The sequence below is a fragment of the Cavia porcellus genome, unplaced genomic scaffold (genome assembly GCF_034190915.1).
Source record: "Cavia porcellus strain 051 isolate PalLab524CR breed Dunkin Hartley unplaced genomic scaffold, mCavPor4.1 scaffold_10, whole genome shotgun sequence".
Lineage (NCBI taxonomy): Eukaryota > Metazoa > Chordata > Mammalia > Rodentia > Caviidae > Cavia > Cavia porcellus.
In genome coordinates this window covers 28,103,261-28,124,821 of record NW_026947493.1, presented here as the reverse complement: position 1 = coordinate 28,124,821, position 21,561 = coordinate 28,103,261, and the positions used below count along the sequence as shown (strand labels likewise).

The 21,561-nt window shown below is 47.6% G+C and overlaps 1 protein-coding gene across 3 annotated transcripts; it reads right to left on the bottom strand.

Moving 5' to 3' along the window:
* Nucleotides 1-15,122: 15,122 nt before the first annotated feature.
* Nucleotides 15,123-21,273, bottom strand: Fezf2 (FEZ family zinc finger 2). Of its 3 annotated transcripts, none has more exons than XM_063257160.1 (7): nt 21,049-21,273; nt 19,688-19,899; nt 18,722-18,954; nt 17,457-18,372; nt 16,986-17,120; nt 16,662-16,794; nt 15,123-15,795 (listed from the first exon to the last, which is right to left on the bottom strand). In XM_063257160.1, exons 4-7 carry the CDS (start codon nt 18,312-18,314, stop codon nt 15,536-15,538), a joined length of 1,386 nt encoding a protein of 461 aa, XP_063113230.1. In that variant the 5' UTR covers nt 18,315-18,372; nt 18,722-18,954; nt 19,688-19,899; nt 21,049-21,273; the 3' UTR covers nt 15,123-15,535. The 3 variants fall into 3 exon arrangements, with proteins under 3 accessions (XP_063113230.1, XP_063113231.1, XP_003480183.1); XM_063257161.1 differs by having other exon boundaries at nt 18,722-18,836; XM_003480135.5 differs by lacking the exons at nt 19,688-19,899; nt 21,049-21,273 and having other exon boundaries at nt 18,722-18,988.
* Between the last annotated feature and the right edge of the window lie 288 nt (nt 21,274-21,561).

The following is a 21,561-nucleotide window of genomic DNA, read 5'->3' as shown; positions in this document are numbered from 1 at the left end:
GAAAAAGGAATTCCTAATCAGACCACTCCCAGAAACATTTAAATCATGCTATCATCTAATTGTCTAAGAAAAAAAATCACTGTGATTAGATAAGTACAGATTCTCCAGACATTTTTGCCTATTTTTCCTAAAAGTGTTGCAATATTTGCTCTCTGATTATCTAAGAAGAGTACTGTAGTTAGGGTGTGACTTGCATTTAGGTCACATAAAAATTAGTAACTCAAATCAGCAATGAAAAAGAAAAAATGCATTATATCCATGTATTAATTTTTTCAGTGATCTTTTCTGAATCCCTACTGTCCCTGAGCTCTTACAAGTTAGACAAGGGTGGGCAAGGAAGGACACTGAGCCCCAAAAGTGCTGGGGGACAAGACGATAACAGGCACAAACAGAGCACAGAGGAAGGAAGCAGGGCTGGTGCAGGGGTCCCCATTTTTTGCCAAAGGAAAACACACATCCTAAAAGCAGAATCTTCTTCCTAAAACACATGCTCACAGAGCCCTCAGACACCTGTGTTGAATACAGTGGGATCACACAACCTCTGGCACACAGGCAGACATCACTCCCTGCCTCAAGACCTGAGCTACTAAAAAGTCATACTAATTATGGTAATCCAGGCAGCTTTTCACTTTGGATGAATGAGATCAAAAAACCCTTCATTAATTCCACCTCTGCAACTCTCTGCTTGCATTTTTTTTTGTCTTTTTCCTTTTTTTATTGGTACTGGGGATCGAACTCACGACGGCCTGCTTGTAAGGCAGGTGCTTATGCCGCTGAGCTAAACCCCCCGCCCCTCTGCTTGCATTTTTGTTTTCTCTCTTAATAGTACAGTGAAACAAAGTTGATACAACTCAAGGATTATTAGAACAGCCCCACTTTTGGAAGGCAGCACCCTATCCCAGAGATGGTCTGCAGGGAAAATGCACTGAGTCTGCAGAGGGGAAGCCATGAGAGGTATCAGGTGTGACAGGGGAGAAAAAGATAGCAAGATGTTATTTTGTTTAATTAAGGACTCGTCAGATTTATCAGTGAAGCAGAAATCAAAAAGCTACAGTTTTGCAGTATCATTGCAGGCTCAGTTTTCTCTGAAAGTGCTCAGGTGTTTGCTGAAGATCCACAGTAAATGTGCCTGGCATACTCTCTGAATGCACACTCTCTTTAATACTCACTGTCAGGCCTGTCCCTGAAATGTGTTCTTCAGGAAGCCAGGAACAGAGAGACAAGATTCATTTGATATTGATTGAGCACCTTCGGTGTGTGAGGTCCTATTCTGGGAATCTGAAGAATGTGGCAAGAAAGAGAACATATCTTCGCCCTAATGAGGTTCCCACCAGTCTAATGGGGGGAGACAGACAACTAAGCAAGGTAAAGGGGTGAGGAATGCCTGTGGAAGGAGAGAATGAATGAAAAAGAATAACTGTGTTATAGTTTTGTGCTTCAAATAGATGGGTAAAGGAAGACCTACAAGAGCTCAGGGGGCAAAATCTGAGCAAAGCTATAAAGGAAAAGGATGATCCATGGAGAGGACAGTTCCAGAAGAAAGCACACAGACAAAATCTCCCAAGGCAGGAACTTGCCTGGCATAAGGGAGGCCAGTGGAGCTGAGGAGAAGGAGGCCAATGAGCTCAGATTTGGCAATGAATAGGGCTTTGTAAGGGACCCAGGGTTTTCCTCTGGCCCACTGGGAGGCACTGGAGGGTTTGGAGCAGATGACAGACAGATCAAATGTTTCCCACACATATCCATTCAGTATCTACTTGGGGCCAAGCGCTGTGCTGAGCTATATACGGGTGCTGGTGAAAGCACAAATGAACAAGATAGACTGAGTCCCTGCCCTCATGGATGTTACATCCTAGTGAAAAAACAAGTACTGTGGCCCAAAAGGGCAATTACTAGCTGTGCTAAGACTGCTCCACCCCCCAAATAGCCAGATTCTTGCATAATGTTAGATGTGGCACAGGGAAGACACAAGGAACTTTACTTTGTGTATGAGCATCAGGAAGACTTTTCTGTAACTGGGGAGCAGCAGTTGCCTATAATCCCAGCTATTTTGGAGGCTGAGCAGAAAAACTGAAAATTCAAGACTGGCCTAGGCAACTCAGGGAGATCCTATCTCAAAATAAAAGTGTGAAAAGGGCAGGGGGTATAGTTCAGTAAGAGAGTACTTGCCTAGCATGTACAAGAGTTTCCAGGGTTGAGTTTCCAGTACAGCAGAAGGAAAGTGAGGGGGAGAAGGAGGGAGAGAGAAAGCAGGGGGGAGATGAGAGACTTGAGAGAGGCAGACAGAGACAGAGACCGAGACAGAGACAGAGCGACAGAGAGCCTGGAGCCTGCTCTGTGGAGGTGACATCTGAGAGGAGTTTTAAAGGATGCAGGGGAGCTGGCTAAATATAAACGGGGGGAGGGGGAATGCATCAGGCAGAGGGAGCTCTATGTTCAAGAAACAAAAGGACAGACAGAAAGCAATATGTCTACTCACCAGCGCATCAGGAAGAAAGGCGCATGGTGCCAGACCAGGCTGCTAAAGGGACTTAAATATGCAATTGGTGATAAAAGGTAGAAAAATTATCAGACATCATAAAAGAGACATGGATAAAAAGCTTTGGGTTTTGAAGAAAGACAGTTTACATGGGGGTTTTTGGAAGGAGCTACATTTTGAGGATGCACACATAGAATTTGGCCAGGACGAGAAGGGAGGATTTCAGTAGGATGGAAGTGGAAATGATGTAGCTAAGCAGTGGACCTCAAATGCCTACTCTGCCAGTCACTGCCAGGGCCAAAAAGGAGTCCTTATTTTCCCCAACTGAAATATTAACATATATCTTGCAGGTTTGGGAGAAAAATAACATATATAAAAGTCCTCATACATAGCAAGTGCTAACCTAGCAATAATAGAATATATTATCATTTCTGCTCCCCATGCAGTAGCTACATTCTGAAACTTGTACATCATTTTCAACACATAAAAGGAGCTTAACTTTACTCATACCTTCAGCCTACTTTTGCTGAGTGCTTATACTGTCCTAAGCATGGAGCTCAGTGCTGGACACACCCTGGTGACAGTGTGGCCCTGCACTGTGGTGCTTGCATTGCACTTGGGAATGAACTAGAAAAGAATAGAAAATGGCATGTAATACTATCAGGGAAAATAATAAAAGAAAGGTGGCATGCTAGAGGCAGAAGAGAACGGAAGAAAACCATCTAGGATGGCTGAAGAAAGGGGGATGAAGGCTATTTACAATGATAAGCTTCTGTGTAAGCTAATCTTAGGCCAAGTATCACTGCATAGTCCGCATTATTTGACTCCTTTATTTCCAGGAAAGCTCTTTTTTTTCTACAGCATGCTACTTCCCAGGATGAGAAGGACACAGCCACAGAAGAGCAAAGTAGAAGAGAAAGAAAGATGTCCATGTGCAAAATGCCAGAGGTGAAGCTGGATGTGGTATTCAAGGTCAGAAGGGCTACAGAGTGAGAACTTGTCTAAAAAAAAAAAAAATGAGAAGTAAGCAAAGCCATCAGCCACCGATAAAGAATCATAAATTCAAGACCAGCCTGAGAAACTTAGAAAGATCCTGTCTTAAAATAAAAAATAAGTAGGGATGGAGATGTCACTAAGTGGTAGAGCTCCTCTGGGTTTGTGCCTCACCCTCCCCAGTAACACAGATAAATAAGTAAAAACGAATTTATGGGGAAATTGAAAACTTTCTAATCTCTCTCTAACAGACACTTTGGCATGTTTTCCCAGAGGACAGAACATATAACACTGCCTTGCAGAGCTATTGATTTCCTGTGATCTAACCAGAAGTGATGCCATGAGTACTTTAAGCTTAGAACAGCCACTTGTGAATTCTACAAAGCACTCCTTGAGGGCTGCAATTGCGAACGTTAGTACATTCTTTTTCAAACTCAATATTCCTTTGCAGTAGGAAGTCAGTGGTCTTATGTCAATTTTAAAGATTTGAGAGAAAATTGTAGAGACCCTCCGCATCTTCTTCAAGTTAATCCTAGACCTACAATTAAAATCCCATGTTTACTCTGGCTCACTCAGAACATTCAACTCTGTTCTGCCCTTCTCCCCAGAGAAGCCTCACACACTTTATTATAAATGTTTAAGATAGGAGAAATTTATGGGAGAGAAAATTCCAGCAGAGAGGACAATGGCACTAAAAGCCACTGTGTGTTTTCATGAATTGGCCACAATAATGAAGGAACTTGGCTTCTTGCATTTCCCCCCTAAACTCTCTGCCTCCACTGAACTTGGCAGTGTACTCTAAGCTGTTACTGCATAACTCAAATGGTGCTAACCTGCAAGAACTTCATCTAATAGATCAAAGTTTGCGAGCCCATTTGAGGATGTATGAGAACATACTTCGCAGTAACTAAAGTTGAAGTAATTTGAAAGAACTCTGATCTACGAAACTGTTCTATTTGTTTTTGGATGTCTCGAGTAATAGCAGGACAATATCATGCAGTGGTCATACCTTTTTGTCTAGTTACCAGGAGATTCAATGTTTGTGGAACACAGTCCTTTCCCTTACTGGTTGCTAGCATATATTTTTTGTTTTCTGCTATTTGTTACTTTATCTATTTGTATTGACAAACTTATTGACTCTATGGAATCCTGGGTGAACTTATAGTAATTCACTTTTGGAAATTTGAATAAAAGGATATAAGTAAAACTTACTGCCCTAAATATGCACTGGCTTTTAGGATTTGTGTTATTTCATAGACAAAACTCAGAATTCTAAATGAAAACCCAAGAAGCCAGACTTCCTCCCATTTCAGGGCCTGATCTTAGATAACTCTCTAAAGTTTATTCTGAAAGGTCTTGTTCTTTAGTAGACTACACTTAACAAGTTGTTCTACATAATTGAATGCTGGAGGGGGAAAAATCAGATTGTTCTGAGAATCCTGAGCAAAATATAACTGTAAATCTTTACAGTTGCACTGTACTTTTAACCTCTCTCTTCCTTGATCAGATAACCCCAACTTCACAGGCTCTCCCTCGAAGACGTTTTTATTTTACAAATGTGGTGTATGGATAGGATTTTCTTCTTCCAAAATCTTTTTAAAGAAACAAATTGAAGCACTGAATGAATAAGCCATATCTACTTGAAGACTTCAAGACTGTAAGAAGAGACTTGGGTCAAAAATAAAATTCTGGGAAGGAAAATCCAATCTTAAACTTCAGATGTCCCAGGTCTAAAACTCCAGTGGGTCATGAGTGGGGATCACTAGTTTGAATCTTTGGTTGCAAGGCAGAGAAGACAACTTTGGCGTTTTACAAAGCAAAGAAATTCACTGAAATGATATTGGGGAGTTAACAAAGAAAGGGAAAGATATCAGCCAGGTTAGAAGGGCAGGAATTAGTATAAGTAACAGCCTCCTTAGAATGAATAATCCACCCTTGTTTGCAGTTTTGTCCCTTTGCTCAAAGATGGGATTCCCAGAGAAAGTGCTCTGACTTAGCTGGCCCCATGTCTGTGCCTAAAGTGAACAGGAAGTGAAAACGCTGTGATTTAAAGTCCAACTTCGGTGCTAAGTGGAGGCAGGCAGCTCCCCCCAAACAAAACCTGAATACTGATTACCAGGGAAAGGATAGTGGAGACTGGACAGGCAAAAACAACCAAATCTTCCTATGCTTACAGATTATTCATTAGCCTTAGATACTGGCACTAAGGTATCCTACAAACCTCATTTCTCCATCAGCTCATGTAACAGTTCCCTCCACCATTCGCCTCTCCTGACACCACAGCTAGGTCTCTGACTTCTGTGACTTCAGGAAGTGTGAGAGAAAGAGTGGTATCCTGGAAAGCTCTCACCCAAAGTCTGTTAAGAGTCTCAAGTTCCTAAGACAAGCAACCACCTCCTTGTGGAAAAATATGGCCTACCCAATATAACTGTTAAACAGCCACATTTAAGTCAAGGATGTGTTGCTTCGGTGATTCCATCTGGAGACTTGGCTAGGAAATGCATGGTTTCAAAACATGGCAGCAGTATCTCTTTCTATAAAATTTTTCACTTTGATCAATTACCATTCCATTCGGTGGGAAAACGGTATGTGGGTCAAGGCCTACACCGCCCACTTCCTGGGGGAGCTCTTTGTTTTCTGAGGCCCAGCTTAGAAATCTCTTTTTCTCAGTCCCAAGCAGATTCAAAATGTAGCAACCAATCAGCAATTTGGGGCTGGGGGGAGGGAGGCTTGTTATTATATCTAAGGAAATCAATTTGTGGGGCCAACTGAAGTAACATGAGTGCTTCTCATAGTCTTGGGGTACATTGGAGATTTTCACTGCATCAGTACTTGTACTGACTTCCTATTTCAACAGCCTTAACCCAGACATATCTTATTTGGTCACCCTCTTTTATTTCCTTCCTCATGTTTATTATGATCTAAAATCATTTTAGCATCTTTTGGGATAGACAATCTATAAAGTTACAGTCTGTCTTGCTCACAACTGTATTGTTACTACGTGTTTCATGGGCGAATTCCTGTGATGGAGAACAAAGTGGTTATTTGGAAGACAGAGCTGGGTAACTTTCTCCTGTAGGAGGTTCAGGGAAAGCTAATAACCAATTCTTATGTATCTGCTATATGCCAAGGATGGGACGCAGAGAAGCCACAAGAAGCCAGCAGAGCAGGCTCTGCTGCAGTCTCTGTCATTGTAGTGCCTACAGTACCTGATCTGTTAAAGAGCATTGCATCCTACATGCTCTGCCGACCAAGCACCCTAAAAGGATCTGACTGTCAGTAATGGTAGGAAGAGTAAACAGCTACATCAGTGTGCCAAGCACTTTATATATTTTATCCCATTTAAATCTAACAACCTTCTTAATATTAAAAACTGTAAAGATTAAGCAATAAGTCTCAGTATGTTAAGAGTAATCACCCACAGTCATGCAGCAGATGAGTGTTCAAATTGGCTGGGCCGATGATGTTTCTTCTACAGCCCACGGTTCCCCTCAGAAAGCAGCTGCTGATTACTTTTTTCTACCCAGCTCTAGACATCAACCACTTTTTTCCAGAAATGTAAAATGCTGACCAGTTGCTTCCTCTTATGGTGCCTCATCTTCCAATGGTAATCATTGCAACAGTTACCATCATATGTGTAGATCAAGTGTTCAGCTTGTACCACTGCCTGGGATTACCCTAACAACATGAGGCAGTAGACATTCTTTTGGGACTCACTGCGCATCAAAAATTCCCAAGACTTAGAGAAGGAGCACCTGTAGCTGAGTCCCACAGCTTCTCAGAAGCAGAACTAGGTCAAACTGATCTATTGTCATGCGCTACAACCCACACAGCCAGGGGAGTTTTGAGAGGGGGTGATGGGAGATTAAGGAAAAAACTATAGAAACATACTAAAAGAAAAGTTGAGACCCAATCTCTGTGATGGAGAGATAGTGAAAATTGATCACAGTTTGTCTCTTATACACTGTAAAAGGGTGGTGGTGCTTAATGGAGTCAAAAGTGTAAGGTCTTACTGAATTGCTGAGAATACTGAAAACAAAGACTGGCCTTGCTCTCACCTCAACAACTTGTTGATGTGGCTCCCCTCAGGAGCTTGAGTTCTTGGGACTGGCCTTGCTTTAGCCCTGAATGTGTGGTGGTTTCCAGCTCAGCTGTTCTCTATCACTTCATTTGCCACACCAAATAACCTCTAGTTACCATCAGTTCATATCATTATTCCCATTGTCCTTTCATTATGACTGCCTGAGGCATCTTAATCTCCAATCCTTCATAGCTAATACCCGCTACTCTTTTACATCTCAACCCTGAGCTGAGCAAGGCATCTTGGACTTCCTTTTCTTCTGCCCCATATCTAACGTCAGGGTTAGAGTACAGAGACTCTTTAAGAACAAATTCCTGTTAAGTTCCTTTTTGTGTCCAGTTTTGATGGCAGCAGGGTCCACTGAGGTCAAGAACGAGGTCTCAATTCCTCTAGCTTTTCTGTAACATTCAGTTCAGGAAAGTCTTGCCTAATATCCATACAACACAAACCTCAGTGAACACTCATCCTACTACAAAGTTCTCTGCTCTGGGGAGTCTTTGGTAGGACTCTCATTGGCCATGTGTGGGTCAGGTGCACAGTCCTGAGCCATTGCCTGTGACCAGGAAGATGTTGGATTCTGATTGGCCAGAGCTGGGTCACATGGCCACAGTGGGAGGGATGGAATAGCTCCCACCTCAACCATATGGACTGAGAGTGGGTGAGGGGTGACTTCTCCAGAGGAAATGTTGGATGTTGATACCAGACAGGAGAATGATGATCAGCAGGCAAAAATAACAGATGTCCACTACATACACCAAACCAGACTGGATTGAATGCCCAATTTCATCTTCACAACCAAGCATTGTATATGGATTGTTGTTGGGTGTATCTTTTTCCCCTGACAAACCCTAAACTCCTCCAGGGCAGGTGCCAAATGTATCTTCCCTTCTTTGTAACCCTAGTACCCAGGAAAGTGCCTGACAATAAGAGGTGTTCAAGCCATATTTGTTGAATGAATGATCAAGTGTATTAATTAATTTACAAAGAGCTGGTGGTGTCATTTCACTTTCAAAGCCAATAGCATGGTGAGGTAGTAAAAGGCACATAGTGTTTTTCAAAGCATAGTTTGGGAAACTATGCTTAATATGAAGATTCATGGGCCACAGATGAGATTTGTTAGTTTGGCATCTCAATAAATGAGGCCTAGGAATTTGCATTTTTAGGAAAAGCTTTACATGATTAATGGGCACATTCTTGTTAGAACTGTAACATAATCATCTGAGGATAAATCCGACCTCCAGCGTGTTCTAGTTCTTAGCTCTACAGGGAGTCAGATACCCTCAGCAAACTCACTTTTAAAAGTGCCCTTTAAAATGGGGCAAAGAAAAATAAACAAACAAACAAACAAACAAACAGGGCAAAGGAGGGCTGAGGGTTTATAGTTGAGTGGTAGAGCATGCACAAGGTACTATGTTCAATTTCAAGCACTATAAATCAATAAATAAAACTTGGCCCTAGGATACCACCTAACACATGGAATAAAGAATCAACAAGATAGTGCAGATGATTTCTTTATAAAATTCTGCATTAAAATTTTACTGCTTGAGTTTTTTCTAGTCTTGAGCTTTTGGAATGACTAGTAAGTTCCAGGTCCTATACTTGTATATATTGATTTATCTCTTCCACATCACAGCCCTAAAAGAGATAGACAGGTACCCTTCAGATTTTCATGTTGCAGATAAGGAAACACACAAAGATCATTTGGTGGTGGTGGTTGGTGGTGGAGTAAGTGGTTAAGTCAGGATTTGAACTCAGCTGGTCGGACATCAGATCCGGGTTCCTAACTATAAGCTTTCTCCTTTTATACAATTCATCAGTCACAGAGACTGAGCACAACAGTAAGGATATTGACACTTTGAGTTAAAGAGCTCCATGTAAGACCTAGGGCTAAAAAAGACCAAAGAAAGGAAAGAAACAATGAGGATCTAGTCAGAGCCTGTGGCTTTGACAGGGTGCCCTGTGGAAGAACCAAGTACACTAGTCTGGCCTACCACAGAGAAGCCTCTTTTCTTCTCCCTTTCCTGAAGCATGCATTTCTAGATTCTTTAATACCTGTGTGCTTTGAAAACCCAGAGTAGTCTTTCATCTTAGATGACTGTGTTTATTTTGAATTGGTTCACTTCTTCAACTTTCTTTTTTCACCAGTATACTTTTTCCCATGAAGTAGGAGAACAGCCAGAAGGTCTAGCTAAACCCTAAGAAATGTGATTGCTGTTACCAAGGGTTTGAGAACAAGATTACAAAACCTACAAGCAAGATCAAGATGCTGCATTCTGATATCTGAAGTGGTACCCATGCCAGCTCAAAGGCAAAAAGGAGGCACTGGCTTTGTTCCAAGCTGCTAAGCTTGTGGACTATCCTTCCAACCCCTTCTTATGTCTGGATTCTGTTTACCTGGGTGGGCTGAACATAGAGTATAAAAGAGCATTCTGATGTTTCTGCTATTGGGACACCAGGACAGTTACGTTTAATTAAGATGTACTCTGTGTCTCACATAGATATACCCCCTTGACCTAGTTTGTTTGAAACAGGAAACATTAAAATAAGGCAGTTTCTTAAGTCAGATGAATAAGTATGAAACATAATTGAGATACTTATTGACAAAGCCCAAGTGGACTCAATACCTTCATTCCTCACCATCTCTGATCCATGCTGAATGAGAAAGCCATTCACCTGAGGGGGAGAGAGTTTTGAATGGTCACTAGGAGAAAGGAGAATAGAAATCCTGAATATGTGCCAGCAACATATGGTGTCCCTAGGGGGCCAGGGGTCTAGAAGGGGGAAGGAGGCTGGTGAATGCCAGGGGCTAATCACCAGATTATGAGGGCCTTTAGGGAACTCTCAGATGCTAGCCTGGTGACAATTTTCACTCACTAAAGAAATATCCAGAGAGTGGGGTGTGGGCAGCAAGAGCTTCTTCGGTGCCTCCAGAGGCCTGAGGCCAGTGGCAGAAGTTTGTTTCACACAGGAAGGCCCACTTTCTAGCTTCTTTCCTAACTCTTGGCCTGTGGAGTTCTTCACACTGTCTGTCCACTGTCCACCAAGGGGCCTGGCCACAGCTTCCTTTTCTTGAGCTATGTACTTTCAACCAGTTTTGAGCAGCCCCATTTCAGATTGGCCTTTTTATGTTTGATATAAAGAATAGTTGTTGGCCAATTTCATCTTTTCATCGCTGTTCTCTAGGCCTGAATCCAAGCAGTTTGTCAGATGCTCATTAACTCCCCCTTTGGCTCTTTCTAGTGTGTCTCCTAAGCTCATTGTGCCAAGAACTAACGCTTTCTTTTACACGATTCTCTTTCTCTGCTCCATCAGGGAGACAAATTACTTTCCAAAAGGGATCGCCAGGGATGGTTTAATGAGAATTTCTTTGGGGCTAGGCATGGAACGCAATGTAGTTAACATTCGGTGGACTTAATTGGACTTTTCTTTTCTGCCTCTTTTTAAAAAAATCTGAAGCTATCCTGTTAATCTCTCATTTGTAATCAATTGTGTTGACTAAACAAAAGTCTAGGTCGTCTTTTCTTCCTGTCCCAGACAATCCTTTGTTGCCTCTAAATGCCTCATTCTTGAGTGATCCTGGTCGTGTAGATGGGCCCGATTGTTGACAGTTCATTATTGCGCTTTTGTCCATTTAATCTTTCTTGCTGTGTTTTGCATGTGCATGCCTTAATGAGCTCCGTTGGCAATTAACATGTTTCTAGGAGCAAACTGGTTGCTCAGACGTTTGAGAGGGAAGTGCAGGGAAAAGGGCAACGCAGCTGCCTTGAGGTTGTTTATTTCCCAGCGTTTTCTCAAGACTCCTGTCCTCTCTTTGGCAGCCCCCACCCTCCCTCTTCCCAGCCCTTCCTCTTCCCTCCCCCCAGGGCATTTACCACCTGCACACCTAGGCACCTGGTTGCAGTCACTCTTGGGCTTGGCTCTGGGAGCCCTCTACCTTCTCTTGGGCTATATGGCAAAATGGGACCCTTACATATCCACTTCTGCGGCCAAGGCAAGAACCAGCACAGTACCCCCCAAAATGCGTCTGGATGCTGGCAACTTCTCTGTGTCATTCTTTACAGAGAGGAACCTCTAACCCGCCTAAGGCAATAGGACTGTACAATCTGTTATGTACAAGGCTGTGGCTTTGGAAGAAGGCTTTTTTTTTTTTTTTTTTTTGAGTCTTGCTGGCAAGATTGCTGAAGTGTGAGCAGTCATGGACAGAACAAACATCTTGTAGGGGAAAAGATAATTGGAGTCTTTTTGTGTCTGTGACAGGATTCCCCTCCCCCGCAATTTGATTTAAAAAATTTTTTTTCAGGGTGGCCCCTTCAATTTAATCAAGGTTAGAATATTAATATGCAGCTGATGACTACCTTGTTTAAGTCATTTATTAATATTGTAAGCCACGAGTCATGCAAACAGTTTAGTATTAAAAAGGAAAAAAATCAGAAAACAGAGCCTTTCACCCACCCATCAATTCCGATACATGGTGAATAAGCCGGATTCCAATAAGATGGTTATTGAAAGGACTTGCATTGGCTTCAGAGCATGTGCTGGCTGTGCAAGGTGTTTACTAACTCAGGCAAAGGGTCCTTTTTTCTCCTGGCATGACTTTTCAGGTGAAGGAATCCTTCCCTGAATCCCACACTTGAGAGAAACAGACATTGTAAACCTAGGAGTGACTTCCAACCCAAAGAAAGCAGCAATAACCCTTATAGATACAGAACTGTTTACCTACAATTACCATCAGATGTGAAATAACACCTTCTCAGGTGAGAGCGATTGACAGAAGCTGGTGTGAAGGTAAAGTAACAATCAAGTCATGAGCAAACAACCTCAAGCAGGTTGGAGTAGCAAGAACTCTGCACAGGTATACCCCAGAGAAATGGTCCCTGTAGCGATAAGTCACCCAAGAGAGAAATGCCTCCTACTCTAACTGTGAACTTTATTCCTGATATGCAAGGAAACAATTCCCACCCCTTTTCAGTACTGTCAACCTGGCAATGAATTTTTCCACTTAAGGAGATGGGTGACTCTTTTAACCTGTCCTGTGATACTTGTTTCAAAAGACTGCCTCAAAGAGAGTTCTCTCACCTGATCATGGTTGGAAAGGTCTCTTCCTGTATCCTGTGTCTCCTTTTATCCTCTTCCTCCTCCTTCTTGCTTTTGATTTTTTATTATTATTTATTTATTTATTTTGGTTTTATGAGACGGAATCATGCTATGTAATTCAGGTCAGCCCTGAACTCACTATGTGGTCCAGGCTGACTTGGAACTCATAGTGATCCTCCTGCCTCAGCCTCTGGACGACTATGATTACAGGTGTGGGCTACCATGCCCAACCTAGTTTTTCCTTTTAATAATTTGACACTGATTTCCACGTACAGGGCAACTTCCCCTTCCCCACTTCTCCTAGGATGCAATGGCACCAGCTTTGTGCTGTCTCCTAGCATGAAGTTCTGGAGCTCCTGAGAAAGCCAGTTTGCTGTTCCTTGCATGAGCTCCCAGAAGCACACCTGAAAAGGACCCTTTTGGGAAAAAAGCAAAAACTCTTGATGGAGACAACTTTCACACTGATTGGACAAATGTCCCAGCGCTGAAGGGAAGCTGTGTGAAAAAGCAAGGTGCTAACCTCTCAACCCTGATGCAGCCCCCCAGGTACAGATGTCTGAGAGAATCGAGCCAGCCACATCCTCAGCCTCCAAGTCCTTCTCACCCATCCTGGGGTTTCCTGGGCTTTATACGTGCACTACGATTTTGGAGTTAAATCTGCATATTGCTTTGGGTCCCAATCTCCCCACAGCGAATTGCAGCCAGAAAGAGATAACATTTAAATTCCCCCTCGCTTCCTCGTCCCCCCTCCCCAACTGGCTGCGCCTTCCCAGACTTGGGGGGAGGGAGAGAAGGCATACAAAAAAACGAGGACGCTCTCCTTTCAGGAAATGGAATTCTAATGTACGCGTTCCTATTTCTGAATCGGAGGTACTAAAAATACCCCCGCGACAGCCTGAGGAAGCTGTCGCGGGCCTCTGTGCAAACAAAATCGACAATTCTCCTTCCCTGCGCAATGGGTCTGCGAATGGGGCTGGGGGCCGGGGCCAGAACCGGGACTGAGACCAGGACAGAGCCCCGGCCCTACTTCCCAGACTGTCTCCCGGGGCCCAGTTCTGAGATTCCCGCTTCCACCAGTTAGAGCCTTGGGCACCAGCGGTTTCCTGAATGCTGGAGTCTGACTGCCTGCTCCGCTTAGCCCTCCTGCTGATCCTGGGGCTGACTTGTGGATGGTCTCTGCCTCTGTTTCTTCCCGCGTGAAGTGGGTATACTCATCGCCAGCTGCAGGCTGGAGTCCACAACCCAGAGGACGCGTTAAGTGCCTGGCTTGAACGCGTGCTCAGGCAATGACAGCCTTCCGCTTGTGGAAGCCACTGGTGCTCTGGGTACAGAGCGCCTACTGTATACCCGCGCGCGGAAAGCTAAACCGCTTTCCAGTCACTTTCAGTGATTCTTAGGGGTTTCTTCCCCTTTCAATTAACCACCCGTCCTTCCCTGAAGTCCGCCCCCTCCCCCTTGGAAACCCTTTTGGGGTCAGTCCCCGGTGATCCCGTCCGCGTGGTTGAGGAGCCTGCGTGGACGTGGACTCCCTGGTCTCGCGCCGCAGTTCCTCCTGGCGCTAGGGAACACTGTTCCAGAAGACGTGGGATGAATCGCGGCGAGGATATTAAAAGTGTATTGGGGGGAGGGGCGCGACGCCGGGCAAGACGCGCCAGTAATCCGAGCTCTTGATTATCCAGATTCGGATCAAACGGGGCGGTGGCGGCCGGCCCCCTCCTGGGAATGATTAGATGATTAATGTAATGCTGTTTGAAGGGTCTCTGTTTTCTCTCTTAATTTGGGTCATTACTTAGAAAGCAAGCGTGAGATCATTTCATCAGCGTGCTCAGTGGCGGAGATAGCTATTCAGGAAATGGGCTAACTGCGCGGTAACCAGAGCCCAGGAGGCGGCCACGGAGCGCTCAGGGAGCTCGGCGCGCTCTCCCGCGGCAGAGCGCAGGGCACCCGGAAGCCAGTCCCGGCCCGTGAGCGCAGGCCAGGGAGTCCTGAAGCTCTGGCCGGAGTGGGGACCGTCTTCCTCCAGCTCCTGCCGTCAAGGGAGATGGGGAGTTGCTTCCTAGTAAGTCGCCTAAAGGAAGGGACATGCTCAGAAGCACCCTGGCGAGGCACTGCTCAGCCTTTCTCCCTTGGTCCACCCGCCTCTTTGCTCCGGGACGCACCCCAAAGCGACACCCCAACATACAACTCCTGTTAACTCTTAAAAACATTTTCTCACTCAAGGCAACACCCAGAACCCCAAGCATCTGAACCACCCCTAAATAAAAACAAAAAACAAAAGCATTCTGTGGAGGCCGAGGTAGGCCTTTTTTGCTCTCTCCGGGGTCCCTGCACCCAAGCACTGCAGAAACCGATTGGGCCTCCCCTGAGCCGCACTGCTCCAAAAGAAGACGCCTCTGGGAGGGAAATGCTGTGAATGGCTGTTTGTTTGCAGTTGCTGAACTGACCTGGCCGCGAGGGGGAGGGGGAAGAAGAGGCGCACTAATGATTCTGTTTATTGAGTCACATGTGTGTATATATTCCGTGTGCGCTTGTACAGGAAGAATTACATGGCTGTATAAAGATGGCTGGGGGCTCCGTGCTCCTCTGGGGTGCTCACGATGACAGGCTGGGATTAAAGACCGGCCACTCGAGGAGAAGCCGAGGCCTGGAATTTAATACGATTCGACGCACTGAATTTAAATAAATTTCCTGAATATACAAAGGTGGGAACCACGCATTTGTTGCCAGTCATCGAGGAAACGTTTAACTTTCCAAAAATATGCTGGTTTCGATAAATAGATTTTAGCCTCTCTGCTATAGTTTTTTTTTCTTTTAATTTTAGAAATAAGTTTATACGTGTGATCTGTTTTGGGGTGGCTGAGGGCAGGAAGAGGGCAAGGCAGTAGCTCTCAGCTCTGCACTGTCCTGGTCAGGTCCTTTGCGGAGGGGGCGGTGGGGCCCACGCTGTCGTGTAGCTTGCGCACATGTTTCTTTAAGTCAAAGTTTCTGCAAAAACCTTTGCCGCAAGTGGCGCACGTGAAAGGCTTCTTGTCGTTGTGAGTGTGCATGTGGAAGGTCAGATTGTAGACCTGATGGAAGGCCTTGTTGCAGATGGTACATTTGTACTGCTTCTCACCGCTGTGGGTCAGCTTGTGGTTCTTGTAGTTCCCTACAGGAGACCAAAAACAAAACAAAAAAAAAAAAAAAAAAAAAAAAGTAGGGGTGTGGAGTGAAATGAAGGGGCCGGGGCATCCCCGGGCGGCTCAGGTGCCTGAGCGAAGAAGGCGACGCTTGGTTAGGCGGGCGCGACCTCTTCGAGTAAAGAAGTTGTCAAACTTTGTTTGCGTCAAGTCCAGAGCTCTCAGGTCCTCAGAGGACCAGGGCGGTCCTGCGGATTCCGCCTGCGCCCTGCCCCGCCGGGCCCCACGGCCAGTGAAGCGTCTCTCCCGCAGCGCTCCGGAGACGCACCGGGCCTTCCGCTAGCTACCGCCTCGCTCCAAGAAATTTGCCTGAACCCAAGCTCCATGCTTTTTTTTTTTTCTTTCCCCCTTCTCATTTTGAATGTTACTTTGGTCCCCCATTTACTACCTGGAGACCCAAAAGTGTCTCGGGGAATCCTAGCCAGAGATGGGGTCTGGGCCACTGAAGACTGCACCATTTCCCCAGAATCTTAAATCATTGACAGGAGGCACATCTTGCCTAGAATGGTTTTCTTTTTCATTTGAACGAGGGAATACTGATACAAAGAAAACCTTTCTCCTTTTTGTGGTTCCTTCCCTTCTGCCCACTTCCTTTCCTCAGACCTCCCAAATTCAGTGTCCCGGTGCATCCCTCCTGAATCCAGAGAGGTCTACTTAATCCAGTCTGGAAAGCTTCCATCTACACCCAGCACACGAGCCGATTTCAAAGAACCGCAGCGCCCTAGCCTGCGGGGTTTTTATGCTGCACCCTCCAGATTCCTCCTTGCTTTTTCCCCTGCCAGGGCCGTTTGCGTCCCGAGATGAGGTGAGCAGAAGGCCACGCTGGGCACCTTACCTTTTTGGTGAAAGCCTTTGCCACAAAATTCGCAGACGAAGGGCTTGTAGCCCGCGTGGATGCGGATATGTGTGTTGAGCGTGGAGCTGCGGTTGAAGGCTTTGCCGCACTGGTTGCATTTATGCGGCTTTTCCTGCGAAGAGGGATGCGCGAAGAGTAAGGCTGGGACCTTGGCCGGGAGAGGCCACCTTGGGGACACCTTGAAGAGTCACAGCATCCCCGAGAAGGGTAAGGGAGGTCCTTGGCCATCCTATTTCCCTGCTGTCACTCAGACTTCGAAGGGTGGGTTACGCGCGGGCCGGGCCTTACCCCGGGGCCACGTACCTGCGTGTGGATAATTTTGTGTCTGCAGAGCGTGCTGGCTTGGCGAAAGCCTTTACCACAGACTTTGCACACGAAGGGTCTGGCTCCAGTGTGGACCGGCATGTGGCGGGTGAGGTTATAGTGGGCATTAAAAACCTGAAAAGACAAGAGGCGCCTTGGTCCACGTCCCACCCAAACCCTAGAACCAGCTCGGGAAGGCCACCTAACCTACCACCCCAACCAACAATCCCCTTCAGAAGCTACAGTTCTACTTCAAAGTGAACCTCTCAACTGCTTCTGACCCCAATACGGTGTAGCGGCTGTCAGCGGCACCCCCATTTCACAGAACAGGAAACTGAGGCCCACCTAGATATTCAATTTGAGTATGTAGCTGCTAGAGAGCTCCTCACTACTGGAAAGTAGTGTTCCAGGCTGTCCCGGGAAGCAGCCTCCACCGGCCGCCCCTCCCAGGCCCAGGACCCTGGACCTCACCTTGCCGCACACTTCGCAGGTGAAGTTTTTGGGTTTGCCCTCTGCAGAGCTCCCGGGCAGCTTGCTGTGGCCCTTGACGCCCCCGCGCTCGGCGGTCAGGCTCGAGTTCTCCTTCAGCACCTGCTCCAGCGGCGCAGGCAAGCGCTCTTTATGCGGATAGGGAGCCGGGTGAGGGTGAGGGAACTTGTCCGCGGCCAGGCCGGCCAGCTTGGCGTTCTCCAGCAGAAAGAGCTTGGGGTGCGCAGCCAGGGCGGTGGGGGCCTGCGCGTTGAGGAGGCCAGACGGGAAGAGGTGGCCTCCGAGGAGCTCAGAAGGCGGGTAAGCTGTCGAGTCCAGGTAGTTGAAGTAGTAGAGCGAGCCGCTGGCCGGCAGCCCCACCGCCTGGTTGATGACCTGCGGCTTGATGACCCTGCCCGCAGGCAGCGCAGACGGCGCGAGGCCCAGCTCGGCCTTGCAGCACAAGCCACAGTTGGTTTTGCACAAGCCGCTGGCGCCGCACACTGGGGCCCCCCCGCCGCCGCCGCCTCCTCCTCCTCCTCCACCGCTGCCGCCGCCCGCCCGGAGGCTGCTTTTCCAGAGCTCGGAGTAACTGAGTAGAGTCTTGGACGGCACCTCGTAGCCCAGGGGCTGCAGGGGGATCATGCAGGGCAGCGGCGAGCAGAGGTTAAGCAGTTTCTTGCTCTGGCTGCCGTCCGCCTCAAGCGCCCCAGGCCGGGGCTCAAAGGGCACGCGGGGCTCGGACGTCTTGGCCATGATGCGCTCGATGGAGAAGGCCAGCGTCTTGGAAGTGGCCGGCGACGCTCCGGCGCGCGGGCAGGCCGGGGGCACCATGGTCTCCAGGGAAGCCGAGCTGGCCATGGCGCACGGAGCCAAGCCGCGCCGGGCTGGGCCGGAGCACAGTCTCTCTTCTCTAGGTCTGCATTCCGGAAAAGGCGGGGCGGGGGGGAGATAACCACAATTTAATAAGCACCTAGTCGGGCCCGGGTCACCCATTTGCATTCAAATGAACACAGGCAGAACAAAGTGCACCCAAGGGTACCAAATTACCGCCCATTAACCCGGCGCGAGAAGGAACCCACCAGCCCCTGCCCTGGGACATTGAAAGGGAGAAGAGAGGGGAGGGTTTACCAAGCAGGGGGGAGGGAAGAAGTCGCAAATTAACCCCCTTGCACCCTTGCCTGGACCCAGGCCTCCGCCGCGCGCGCCGAGAGCGGGACACTGGAGCGGCGAAGTTAGGCGGCCCGGGAGAGCCACCTCGCGTTTACCTCTTTCCGCCGCCGCCAAGGAGACGCGTTCCGAGCCATGCAGCGTGTCTCTTCTGTCACATTTTGATGGCAAACATCTTCCCCTCCGCGTGAGATCACTGTCTTTTACACTCAGCTGACATCACATGAAGTCACTTGAAGTGGAATGACACGGGCGGCGGCGCGGCTCCCCAGCGGACCTCGTGCTCCCCCGCGCCTGCCGGCCGCCGCCGCCGCTGCCGCCGCCCCTCAAACTTTAAAAGGAGGCAACTGGCGCCCGCGCTCCCCTAGCTCGGGAAAGTGCGAGCGGCTTGCGAATCGGGAAGGAGGGAAGAGACGGGCGGGGGGAGGGGGGGGATCGTGATGGCTCTGCGGGTGGAGGGGGGGGACCCAAACCTAAACCTAGGCAGTTCCGTGCGTGATTCACAACTTTGGGGGCCCACAGGTTTGGGGGACGCGGGGCAGGCGGGGGAGGGGGCCCGGTCGCGCTGCCCCCAAGGGCCTCTGGGTGTCGGTCTAGTACTCGAAGTCCCCCTCAGCCTTCCGCAGCCGCGCTGGGCATCTTGCTAATAAACTGCCATTTACCCACGGAGCCGGCGCCAGCCCCGAACACGCGCAAATGATAATTACCTCATTAGGATGTGGCGCATGGACGCGAGCTGAGCGTTTGGAGGGGGTACTTGTTAATGGGGAAATATTAATTTATGCAAAAGCAACCAGCTCGCTCTGGCAGGCGTCGGAGGTCGGAACAGAGCTCCCGCCGCCCGAGGACGACCTCAAGGCCGCGCCCCGCCAGCCCTGCGCCTCCGGTTTTCTGGCGGACTCCCCGCCCGAGGCTGGGGAAGACCGTGCCGAGAACCGGAGGACTATTTGAGATGCTAATCGATCAGAATTGCTGAATTGTGATCGGGTTTCCGAGGCCAAGGAGTTTTGGGGCTGCGTGCGCGGAGGACCCGGAGGGCAGTTCTCCCGCTGATGGGTACTTACTGTTTGTATAATTGAGAAGGTCCAATCTCCACCTGTTTAAGGAGCAGATTGAAACAGCAGAACCTCCCCTGGATCCTATTAAAACGTTTTTCCTCCTAAGGCCATTCAGTCGAACCAATTTTCCGAAGTGATTCATAGAGCTGAATTCTGCCAAGGCAGCTCTTTCACTTTTAGCCACTAAAGCACCGCGTGGAACCGGGTTTTGTGTTTTTCTAAAATAAAGAGAAGGATTATCAGAAGGGAGAGGGAGGGGGCCTGAAGGGGGGCGGGCAGAGACTTAGTGTGGCCAGAGGTACAAGCAGAGGGAAGAAAAGGCCCTTTTCTAGACAGGCCCCAAGTAAGTTCGGAGGAATTCAGCGTTTTGTGCCTCGCGCACAAAAGCAGCGCGCTCCGAGCTTGGTTTGGAGGGGCTGAATTCATCTGTTTGCAGACCGGTCCACCTCGTATCACAACAAACTGCTCAAAGACGCTCCGGCACTCTCCACAGGCCGGGGGCTCTTGGTGACAACAAAAGTGGTCGAGACTGAGGGGTGTGTGTTGGGGGGGGCGGCTAGCTAGAGAGGGAGCGAGAGAATTAGGTTTGGGAGAGGAAGGGGGGAGTATGTAGGGATTTTTGAAAACTTTTGGCTGGTTTTATTCGCTGGACAATTATATCTTGCCAGCCGGCTTTTGCAAGACCACAAGCTTTGTAGCTGCAACCACAGTTTAAGAGGATTACAGTGGGTATAATATGAGCAAACAGGGTTGAGGGTTTGAGGGTGAATTCCAGAAATAGTGTGGGTGGGTGGAGGTAAACCCTCTTCCTTGCTCAGGAACAAGTCTTGAAGGGCCGAGTATCTATCCTACCCCATGGCTCTTCCTGCTACAAGACATCCCTGGAAACCCAGCAAAGGACGGGGCAAGAGAAGCTCCAGTTTTAACCACAGGCAGTAACTCCTTTTTCCCCTGTAGAATTTGTCTCTCTTACCCACCCACCCAGTTGTGGTCCTCTGACATGCCATTTCAGACCAGATATGGGTTTGATAGGGACAGGACAAGAATACTTGGAAAGCAAAGAGAGCAGAACAAAGAGAGGTCTCTGAGGAAAAGTGGCTTGGAGGGGGCTGCATAGGTTAATGCTCTCATGCTGCCGAGCTCTGAAACTGACCCCAACTCAGCAGTTCTGTATCTGTTTCCTCACTCCCCTTTTAGATCTCTAAGCTACAGAAAGGCTTGCCAGTGTGGAGGAGAACAATTCCATACAATTTAGGACAAGTTAGAGGGACTGAATTCCAGACCCACTGTACCCCATCCCTAGGTTAGTGTAAACACAAGAACACCAGTGACTCCCCTTCCCACCAAACAGGAAACAAACCACTCACCCCAACATTGAAACCATATCAATATATCGCAGCCTCTCAAAGACTGAATTTTTATCCCGACTTTTCCTGTGGATCCTGCTCGCCACCAGCCATCAGCATTGCACCCCAACCAGTCTTCCAAATTGAGTAATTGTTGATCTCCAAAGCGGCTGAAAAATGGGCTGGTTTGAAAGCTGCACCGGGCTGAAAGGCTTCCAAGGGCTTGCTGTGAACCTGACTTGCCATCCCTTGTGCTTTGCGTGGCTGCATAAACCATCTCTCTCTCCCCAGCATCACAAAGGAGTGCTACCTCCACAGAAAGCAAACATTTGGGTAAAAGCAAGTTGCCCCTAATGTGCCTCTCCTTCCAAATGTTGGGTGAATACACTGGCTTTTATGAAAGTATTTAATTAGCTTCCACAAACTTCTTCCCTTGCCTGCAGATTATATTGAAGTGGAGGGTTGGAAACTATTTTACACCTTGCCACTCACATGTTAATTAATCTCTATCTAACCCTAATTGCAGTTTATTCA